We start from the raw sequence: 11,050 nt of genomic DNA, 5'->3' as shown, positions 1-11,050 counted from the left end.
CGGTGTAGTGAACTCAATGGGAACCTCAACCCAGCCTTTAGCACCTGCTCGTACACGCCCACTCCGTCCACTCCTTCGTAATAACATTTCTCTGACACGTAAGGTAGACGGAGTGGGATATGGTCAGGAATCTGGTAGCGGTCCCTTATTGTATTGAAGTGACCCTCCTTGATGGTCGACGTAAAAGCGTGGACCGTCCACTCTGGGGGCAAGATGAACTCCCTAAGTCCATCAACCCCCACGACGGACCTCACTATTTGTTCTTCGTCATCTGAAACCTCCTGGACTTCAATCATCTCCAGGCCCTCATGTGTTGAGGATGAGGAGGATGATGATGGACTACTCTCGCTCGAGACGTCGTGGTCTTTGGGACCTGACGGGTATATCCCCTCGTAGTCCGCCCCGTGGGGAATGACCGACTGATTACTTGACGCACTAGACATTTCCTACATATAATTACAAAACCTAAGACTCTGACGGGTTGGAGATAACGACGGACGCATTAAGTACAAATAAAAGAAAAAAGAATGGACGGATATAGAATAACTCACCAGAAGCTTGAAGTAGGATGCGACAAGCGACGGATGCTTGAGTGAACGGGTTGTGCTCTGACAGACGTGACGGACTCGCTCTGACAAATCTCTTCCAGCAGCAAGTGGAGAAATGAGAGGCGGAGGACTAATATTTATACTGGGAGTGCACGGAAGACGAAGCGACGCCTCGTTCCAAAACAACAGCCACTGACAGATTGACATTTGGCACAACGCATTAATGCGTCAGCTCCTGACTCAGCATTGTACGGATGAAAACTTACAGACAGGCGTACCGAGTTTTAGATCCGTCACCCCATGGGTCCGTTCATAAGTGCTGACGGACCCATCGGGTGAGGGGGCAACTGAAAGGGGGAAAGTATCTCTTAAGCCCGAATAAACGGATCCATCATTTGCACAGGCCCCTTGTGAACGGGCCGGATATGGACGGGTGAAGAATGGTGGGCTAGTTATCCATGGGCCTGCTGAGCCCCTAATGAAGGATATTTTGACCCATTCTCATAAGATCCCAAATAGGGTCCTTGCGCTAGTAGGACTCTGGAAATCTTTTATAATTGGTAAAAATCTTCCGCATAAAGAGGAGACTTATTCATCACGTTTAGGATTCTACAAGAAGAGTCCTATAAGGAAAAGACTTCCGCGCCAAGGAAGGGATGTCAACCTCAAGCCACTATAAAAGCCCCAATACCCTCACAAGCCAAGGTACGCATCATTAACCCTCTCTAGCACTCTAGAGCTGTGAGCATACTTTCTAACTTGACCTTCGGAGGGTATTTGGCCAGCGCCACACCGGTGCTCTCTGTTAGGTCCTCTTTTCTCTGTGCAGGTGTCGTTTCGAGGGTACGAGCATTGTGCAACTCACTGTTGATATTTTCGGCATCATCACCCAACACGACAACACCAGCCACCTACTTCCATAAACCTCTCTTTTCTATGTCTATCAACAGTCAAATGAGCATTATGTTTTTAGAATATTTTATCACTACAATAGTAAGAGTGGAGGTCATTGTCGGCTAACCTCATATATTTAAATGAAAACTTGCTAGAAAGGTTGTTCTTTAAATTTTATTTTTTATTTTTTATTTTTTAAAGGTGTACATTTTGTCTAGCAAACTTGCTAGAAAGGTTGTTAGAATTCAATAGCAGTACTTGTTTAAAGCATTTTCTTTTTTGAAACTTTGAATTTTGGTTTAAGGTTGTTAGGTTACCTTTTTTTTTTAACACCTAATTTTATTTGAGTACTACCTATTTATTTTTAAATACCACTAATAAGTTATTGGATTTTTCAAAATATTTTTTACTCTATTATTATGTTAATAACAAATGTTTCATATCCCATTGCTTAAATTGGGTTATGATATAAATTATCACAAAAAACCAAAAAACTTATATCTTATCTAATTTTATTATCATCATCTAGCTAAGCCCAAAACCGGCCCTATGAACTCAATATACACATCTTATTCTATTTAAAGCTCAAGAATACTTATGGTTGACAATATTTGAAAAGCCCATGACTCAAATCCATGGCAAAATAATTTTATCAATGGAATTCAAATCCATAATCAAAACCTATGGTTTGAAACTGTGGCGATTTATTTATCCAAAACCCAATTCACATTGGCAATATCAAAGCCCAATTCTCATTGGTAGCATCAAAAGCCCAACTTACATTGGCACTATTAAAAACCCAAGCTAACTACTTGGCACTATTTATCAAAAGTCCAAGGCAATATCAAAGCCCAATTCTCATTGCCAACATCAAAGCCCAATTCTCATTGCCAACATTAAAAACCCAGTTCTCATTAGCAACATCAAAAGCCCAACTTACGTTCGCACTATTAAAAGCCCAAGCTAACTACTTGGCACTATTTATCAAAAGCTCAAGGTTATCAATACTTGGCAATATACTATATCACCTAAGAGTTCAATAATGAACAATACTTTAAATTCTCAAACCTATTACTATAATATTACAAGCTCATGGAATTTATGAATTATTTACTCTCAAAACCCATGGCAATCATCTTATAAAAGCCCGTTGAAAAATATGATTATTAGACTCATGACATTTATTTATTTCATATTATAAACTCATGTTCACTATCTATCTTACATCACAACATTCATAATATTTATTACCAAAACTCATGGTAATTATTCATCCTATATGTCCATTATGATTATCCATAGAGAAACTCATGAGAACATCACTGTTAGGCCCTGAGATGACCAAGCCCATTTGGGCCTTAAGTTCAAGCACAAACGATGCGGCCCATTATTCCCATCACCCTTTACCCAGGATCCCAACCTAAGCCCACATGGGGTGTAGGCCCAGGTTTTACCACTCAGTATTTGCTCGGGAAACAATTACCGGACAGTATAAGAAGAATAACTGCCGAGCATCCCATCATGAATGTGACCGGCGATACCCTGAAGCACCTCTGCCGGACATAATCGCTGAAGTGGGAACCAAGTTCCAAAGCCACCTTCGCCCCATCCCACTCCCACCTAACCAGCCACTTATAACTAATGATATTGGACCTCTCATTGCACTAACTACAAAAGCAATCATGGCACCCCACTAATTAGAGTGCTATAAATAAGAGAGGAGGGATAGTGGATAGGGGGTTGGAGAGTTTTGAAGAAAAGAGAGGGAGAGAGAGGGTGAAAGAAAAATGGTAGCCACATAGAAGGAGAAAAGTGATCTCATTGAATCTCTGTGCCGTGAACCACCCATTGTGGGAAATCCTATACCCACTTTTCAAATAAGTTGTGAGCCCAAGTGAGGCCCAGTCCATTTGCCTCTCCTTTGGTCAACACAACTGGCGCCATCTGTGGGAATCTCCTACAGAGCCGTGGTTCCATCAAGACTCCTACGCGAGAGAATGTCCGGGAGACGTTTCGGCTGTGATGCTGAAAATGGTTTGATGGGATTTTCTCAGGGATCCTCCTAGCGAGAACGGAAGCAAAAAAGGCATGAAGATAGGAATCATGAGCACGAGGAAGAGAGATCCGGCCTCGGTGAAGGGTCGTTCCAAACGCAACGAACGGTATCTGTCACTTCAGGGCACAGACAAACTGACGAAAGGGACGAGGAACTTGAGTGGTTGCGTAGGATGGTGAGAGATCTGGAGTTGGGGAAAATCATTTGGAGACGGGATCTAATCAATCCAGATCCAATTACCACCGAGAACGATCCTACTCACGGGAATCTCGTCGACGAAGGGAACGTTCGCATTCGTAGGAATCCCACCACTGCTGAGACCGTTCATAGTCACAGCAGTATGTGGACCAAGGCTCGGATTCCCCCGAAAAGCAACGGCCCCATAATGCGGCCATGGATACAATGAGCCGTACGCTGCGATGAGCTGCAAGGTCGCCGTTTTCAGTTGGCATCGAGCAGGCCCCAATGCCAGACAGATTCGTGCAGCCTCCGTTCAACTCTTATGATGGGAAGACTAACCCGATAGAGCACGTCAGTCATTACATCCAAATGATGTCCTTGCATACCCACAATGACGCGCTGATGTGTAAGGTTTTTCCCTCAAGTCTCGGCCCTACCGCTCTAAGATGGTTTAATGGGTTACGGAAAGGCTCTATCCATAACTTCGCCAAGTTAATACAGGAGTTCGGGATCCAGTTCGTAACTTGTAGCTGGGAGCCACAATCGGTAGATGCATTGCTGTCCATGAAAATAAGGGTGGGGGAGACCCTTCATAGCTATGCTGCCCGGTATTGGGAGCTTTACAATGAGATCGACGGAGGAAATGAGAAGATAGCTGCGAGCACTTTCAGAATGGGGTTGCTCGAGGACTCCGGACTAAGGGAATCATTAACTAAGAAACCCCCCGAGGACATGAGACAGCTGATGAGACGCATTAAAGAATACAAAGAGTTGGAAGACGACTAGCTGCAGAGCAAAGGAAAAGCGCCTGCGATAAATCATCCTCGGCAGAATATCTATCCACCCAGGATCCGGGGGAATTTGAGGATTCAAGAACCAAATGCACAGGTAGGGGAGGTGAATTTGACCTTTAAGGAGCCAGTGCATAGGATTGTTGACAAGATTAAGCATGAGCCATACTTCAGGTGGCCGAACAAGATGGGACGCGACCCGTCTAGGAGGAATCAGAATTTGTACTATACTTACCATAAGGATAAGGGTCATATGACTGAGCAATGCCGAGTCTTGAGGGATCATCTCAGGCAGCCGGCCAAGGCTGAGCATTTAAAGGAGTTTGTGACAGATTCAGGGGATCGACGGTAAAGTGGTGGTTCCCGAAGGGCAAATTTCTCTGCCTGTGAATATGGAAGGCAAAGAGGTAGTGGTAACATTCATAGTAGTTGCTTCGTTCTCCCCATACACGGCAATACTAGGAAGGCCATGGATCCATGCAATGGGGCCTGTCCCGTCCACTCTGCACATAAAAGTCAAGTTCCCCACCGATCAAGGTATCATCGTGGTACGAAGGAGCCAACAGGCAACCGGACAATGTTTGGTCGCACTTGTCAATTGGAAGAAAGAGCAGACCGACCAGAAGGAGCAGGCTGAGCAGAAATACCTGTCATCGGGGATTCCTTTATAGCAATTACAGAATTTGCAAGAGGAGAAAGGGACCGAGTGTGTCGAGAATATGGCCAAGGTAAAAGTGTTGCCGGATGTAGACAAGTACTTCCAGATAGGAGAAAGCATGAAGGATCAGGACAAGGTGGAAATATTATTACTCCTCGTACAAAATGCGAACGTGTTCACTTGGAGCCCATACGAGGTGCCCGGAGTGGATCTCGAATTCATCATTCATAGACTTAACGTAGACCCCACATTCCCTGTTAAGAAGCAGAAGTCGAGAAGGTCAACCAAGGAACATGTTGAAGTAATAAAAGCAGAAGTTCAAAGGTTGAAGGAGGCTAGGGCAATAAGGGAAATTTATTTCCCAAAATGGTTGGCAAACACTGTGGTAGTAAGGAAGAAAAACGGCAAGTGGAGGGTCCGCATGAATTTCACATATTTGAATCGAGCATGTCCGAAAGACCTGTTTCCCATGCCGAAGATCGACCAGTTAATAGATGCCACGTGTGGGCACATGAGGATAAGTTTTTTGGACGCTTTTCAGGGGTATCACCAGATTGCGTTGGCTCTAGAGGAACAAAAAAAGACCGCGTTCATATCCTCGGATGCTAACTATCACTATACTGTGATGCCCTTCGGGTTGAAAAATGTCGGGGCCACATATCAGCGGATGATGACGAGGATGTTCCGGGATAAAATAGGATAAACGATTGAAGTGTATATTGATGACATGGTAGTGAAAAGCAAGCAAGAGGTGTGGCATATGAAAGACCTCAGGGGGGTGTTTGAGGTACTTCGACAACATAAGTTACGCCTTAATGCCGAGAAGTGTGCTTTTAGAGTGGGTGTCGGTAAATTTCTAGGATATTTGATCACCAACCGAGGAATAGAAGTCAATTCGGACCAGATAAATGCCGTGAAGCGTCTCAAACCACCGAGCAATCCAAAGGAGGTGCAAGTGTTAACAGGGATGCTAGCCGCCCTTAACCGGTTTATCTCCAAATTTGCCGATCGCTGCCGACCATTCTATCAACTTCTGAAGAAGTGGAAAGGGTTTCAATGGGACAAAGAATGTGATAAAGCCTTTCAGGATTTGAAGGAATATTTGATGCGAGCACCTATGTTAACAGCCCTGGAGCCCGGGGAGGACTTACTCATGTATCTGTCAGTGTTCAATCACGTTGTCAGTGCCATACTACTCTGTGACTGAGGAATTCAACAGCCCGTGTATTACATCAGTAAGACTTTAGTTGATGCTGAGACAAGATACCTGCCATTGGAAAAGCTAGTGCTAGCCTTGATACACGCCACGAGAAGGTTGCCGCATTATTTTCAAGCTCACACAGTATATGTCCTAACGGAGTATCCCCTGCAATCGTTGTTGAGGAGGTCAGACTTCACAAGTTGGATAGCAAAATGGGCGACTTGGCTGGGTTCTTTTGATATACGGTACCAGCCACGAAGTTCGGTGAAGGGCCAGGTCCTCGCTGATTTCATTGCAGAGTTTTCTCCCAAGATTGACGGGGGAATAGTGTGTCATGTGAAGGCTCACCAGTGGAAAGTATTCGTGGATGGCGCATCAAACGCTTTGGGGGCGGGAGCCGAGATCATTATTGTCACCCCGGAGGGAATAAGGCTAGAGCACTCTTTTAGGCTAGGGTTCAAAGCCTCTAACAACGAAGCCGAGTACGAAGCCTTCCTCATCGGATTGAGAGTTGTCTTGGAAATAGGAGCCCAGGAGGTGGAGATACATTCGGATTCTCAGTTGCTTGTGAGTCAAGTCCAGGGAACATTTGAAGCCCGAGACCCCTGGATGAAAGCATACTTGCAATCGGCAAAAGAGGCTATGAACAAGTTTAGTATAGTGAAGGTATCCCAAGTGGGCCAGACGCAAAACAAACATGCTGATTCCTTAGCTACGTCAGTGTCGTCAATGACAGAAGAGGTTCCTCGGCTGATTGAAGTGGAACTAATAGCAGAACCGAGTATTGGTATGACAGGTTACGTTGGCATCATCAAGGTTGACGTCGCCGTGATTACGACACCCGGGCCATGTTGGATGGACCCAATCATTGAGTTCCTTTCCGAGGATCGAGTCCCGAGCGACGAAAAAGAGGCCAACAAGGTTCATCGAGTAGCACCCCGATACTGGTTGTCGGCAGATCGCAAGCTATATCGAAGATCTTTTGGGTGGCCATATCTTCTGTGCTTGCACCCAGAGAAGGTGGGCGAGCTTCTGGCCGAATTACACGAGGGGGTTTATGGCAACCATGTAGAGGGGCGTTCATTGGCCCACCGAGCAACGACTCTAGGGTTTTGGTGGCCGTAGATGCAGAAGGATGCCACCGAGTATGTAAGAAAGTGCAAATAGTGTCAAAAACATGCCCCGTTAATCCATTAGCCTGCAGGGCATCTAAACCCGGTTAGTAGTCCATGGCCCTTCGCACAATGAGGGCTGGATATTCTCGGCCCTTTTTCCCCGAGCAACGAGTAACCAAAGGTTTGTATTGGTGGTCGTTGATTACTTCACAAAATGGACGGAAGCAGAGGCTTTGGCCAATATTCGGGACGTGGATGTCAAGAAGTTTGTGTGGAGGAACATAGTTACGAGATTTGGGGTTCCAGACTCGCTAATATCTGACAACGGATTGCTTTGATAGTAAAGCTTTTCGTGCTTTTTGTAGTGATCTCGGCATCAAAAATAGGTATTCGACACCAGCCTATCCACAAAGCAATGGTCAAGCTGAAGCCACCAACAAAGCGATCCTGGACGGGCTGAAGAAGAGATTAGGCAGTGCAAAAGGCAGATAGGCTGAGGAGCTATCGAGCATTTTGTAGGCATACCGAACAACTCCAAGGAGATCAACCAGTGAGACTCCATTTTCGTTGACGTACAGAGCGAAAACAGTGATACCAACCGAGGTAAATCTTTGCAGCGCACGAGTAGAAGGTTTCGACCTCATCCAAAATGGTGAGCTGATGATGGCTACCATACAATTAGCCGAATATCAACAGAAGCTTGCTCGGCGTTATAACCTAGGTATAAAAACAAGGGAGTTCAACGCTAGAGACTTGGTGCTGAGGAAAGCCGTGGGGAACATGCGAGATACGAACTCCGGGAAGCTAGCCCAGACATGGGAAGGACCCTACCGAGTTACTGCAATCGCTGGTGTTGGGGTATATTACTTAGAGGATCTAAATGAGAGGCCATTACCTCGGCCATGGAATGTTCATAATCTTAAGAAATTTTACCACTGATCCGTCGTAAGCTGTGTTGTAAGGCAGTACCTTGCCCACATATCAATAATGATGATGGAAGAATTACTCGTGCACTCATGCTTGATTTTATCGGTTGGTCCCAGTTCGATCATGAGCAACTGGAAATTTTGTAATAAAAAAAAAAAAACTTCTAAGGACAGAAACCTGTCCCCGGTTCGATATCCATCACCAGGCAGAAGGAAACCTTAGCCTAAAAACTTCTAAGGACAGAAACCTGTCCCCGGTTCAATATCCATCACCGGGTAGGAGGAAACCTTAGCTTAAAACTTTTAAGGATAGAAATGTGTCCCTGGTTCGATATCCATCACCGGGCAAGAGGAAACCTTAGCCTAAAACTTCTAAGGACAGAAACCTGTCCCCGGTTCAACATCCATCACCGAGCAAGAAGAAACCTTCGTCTAAATCTCCTAAAGACAGGAACCTGTCCCCAATCCAATGCTCATTGTCAGACAGAGAGAAACCTTGACCTAAGCTCTCGGTCTTTTGCACCCCATAAGTTACCTGGCATTCAGGAAATTTTTTATGCAAGGAAAATAGAGAAACATGACGAGAAAAATATCATGAAAAATAAACCTCTATGAAAACGTTTAAAGCGAACGTTCAGCAAACGAATAACACAAAAACCACATAAACATATAAAGAATAAAACCGTTGTCCTGTTACCAAAACCAGGTGACTACATGAAAGGTAAAACGAGGCAAAGTAATAATTGTTTAGTCACCACAACTCGGTGACATAAGCAAATTAAGAAAAGAAAGTAAAACCTAGTAAAAACTTTAACTGGAACGAAACAGTAGCAAGCTTGTACGGCTTCTTGGTCAATTTTCTCTCGTTTGGTAGGCACGGTCGGTTGATTGCTGGTCAGTAGGGTTCTGGGCTAAGTCCTCACTGTGCTGGTCAGTCAAGCGGGAACACCGGTAACTTCCGCGACATCCGTTTCTGCATGAGCGTCTATCTGCTCCACCAGTTCCTTGAAGCTAGTTGTATCCTCTGCGTCGGTAGGTGCCCGGGGGTTTTGCGCGACTAGAGCAAGATCTGGGAAGGGTATTTGGTCGGGGTCCCTGAGGCGAGAATCTTCAGGAACCCCCATAGCCTGCAAGGCTGCCAACCAGCCAGCTTCAAAACCTAACTTCCGAGCTTGGTTCACCACTGGCTCTACCGAGTTTTCCACATCGACGAACCCTTCTTGGTACCACTTCTCCTCGGTAGCCCCTAACGCTGCTCTCATATCGGCTAGTTCCTCGATCTGGATGGTATTCAGACTTTCTGCCTTGGCCAATTTGACATTTGTCTCGTTCTGCTTTTCAAGAAGTTCCGCGCACCTACTCTCCGCCAGTGCCCTGGCCTTCTCAGCAGCATCAATGGCCTTCGCTTTTTCGTTCGCAGCCCTAGTGGTCGTCTTCTTGGCCGCCCTCTCCCAGTCAGCATCCTCAAAAAGTTCCTTCATACAACCATCCACCACGTGGGCCAGCTGGGCTGCCAGATACAATTTTGAGTGTTAATGCGCATACCATGTACATGCTAACAGTAATGATAAGTAATAATAGCATACAGAAACTGGTGAGTGAGAGATTACCGCGACAGTAAACCATTGCAGCCTTCTCCCCATGGAGTCCTCCGTCCCCTGCTCATAAGCGTGCACGTCCTCGGGCAGAAGAAGACCATGCGCTAAACTTTGGGTAACACGACCCCCTTCGCCTTTCTCCCAAACTCGCATACTAGCAGTGTCGGAGAATGGCTTGCCGTCCAAGAGAAACATGGGCTACCACGGCTAAGCTACCCTAGAGGAAGATGCCGCGACCACCCCAGTTTAAGTCTGCAGCTCTTGTATGACGATGCCCTTGGATGGCTATGGAGGTACTCGAGCAGGAGCATCTCCCGGCCCAGTGGAGGCCTGCTCGCCTACACGTTGCCTTTTTCTAGCTCGTCTAGTTTGTGACGAGGGTGGAAGGGGAGGCGTCTGGCCCTAGCGGGCGCCAGGCACAAGTTGTTATTTAAAACCCATGGAAATTAATACCCAAAATCTATCATAAATATTTATTAAAGCTCATGGATTCATTTTATTTCTACTAACAACTAAAACCCATGATAAGTAAAAAACTCATGGTAAAGCATGTCTTTAATGCCAATTTTGTAGGCCCAAGAATCTCATGGAGTAGAGAACAAGCCCATGCAAAGAAAGGGTCATGTGGCCCAACTAAAAGTGCTGAAATGGAGCAAAGTTCCAGCCCAAAAATGTCCCAGCAAGAGGCTTGAAAGTGGGCAACCAGCCTTTGTTCATCCTTAACCAAAGAAACAACTAAAGACCCCTATAAGAGAACCAAGCCTTTGAGGATGAACTAGGGGCTATCCCATCAGTTTTCTGCCACTCTCTGCCTGACCTGAACAGTGCTTAAGGGCTGTCATATCAGTTGAAGTCAAAAGGATGATGGGATTCCATCATCTTTCTCAAGACTGCACCTCTAGCGGAAGGGGAGTTGAAACTAAAATATCTAAATTTCAACAAATTAATGCTATAAATGTTAAAAACATTCAAGACGTGATTCATGTGCCAAGCACATGAATCCTAAAGGGGAAAAATTAGGAACATGTGGTTTGGATGGCAAAAAGGGATCTCTAGCGGAACCTTCTGAAGTGGGCTTAAACT

General features: G+C 45.5%; 2 protein-coding genes across 2 annotated transcripts; both read left to right on the top strand.

The window, feature by feature from the left end:
* Positions 1-3,963: 3,963 nt before the first annotated feature.
* Positions 3,964-4,464, top strand: LOC112005502 (uncharacterized). The gene has a single exon (XM_024037754.1). It carries the CDS (start codon positions 3,964-3,966, stop codon positions 4,462-4,464), a length of 501 nt encoding a protein of 166 aa, XP_023893522.1.
* Positions 4,465-5,854: 1,390 nt separating this feature from the next.
* Positions 5,855-7,453, top strand: LOC112005501 (uncharacterized). The gene is made up of 3 exons (XM_024037753.2): positions 5,855-6,307; positions 6,391-6,513; positions 6,581-7,453. The coding sequence occupies exons 1-3, from the start codon at positions 5,855-5,857 to the stop codon at positions 7,451-7,453; spliced, it is 1,449 nt and encodes a 482-aa protein (XP_023893521.2).
* The last annotated feature ends 3,597 nt before the right edge of the window (positions 7,454-11,050 follow it).

This window comes from Quercus suber, unplaced genomic scaffold (assembly GCF_002906115.3).
Source record: "Quercus suber isolate HL8 unplaced genomic scaffold, Cork oak 2.0 scaffold_18, whole genome shotgun sequence".
Lineage (NCBI taxonomy): Eukaryota > Viridiplantae > Streptophyta > Magnoliopsida > Fagales > Fagaceae > Quercus > Quercus suber.
The sequence above is the reverse complement of the archived record's forward strand: the minus strand, read 5'-3'. Positions and strand labels throughout refer to the sequence as shown.

What these genes read in the sequence shown, in the direction of transcription:
- LOC112005502 (XM_024037754.1), top strand. Translation starts at nt 3,964, where the DNA reads ATGCCAGACAGATTCGTGCAGCCTCCGTTCAACTCTTATGATGGGAAG.
- LOC112005501 (XM_024037753.2), top strand. Translation starts at nt 5,855, where the DNA reads ATGGTAGTGAAAAGCAAGCAAGAGGTGTGGCATATGAAAGACCTCAGG. An exon ending in TGTCAGTGTTCAATCACGTT is followed by an intron (nt 6,308 to 6,390) that starts GTCAGTGCCATA and finishes TGCTGAGACAAG; the next exon opens with ATACCTGCCATTGGAAAAGC. An exon ending in CTGCAATCGTTGTTGAGGAG is followed by an intron (nt 6,514 to 6,580) that starts GTCAGACTTCAC and finishes ATACGGTACCAG; the next exon opens with CCACGAAGTTCGGTGAAGGG.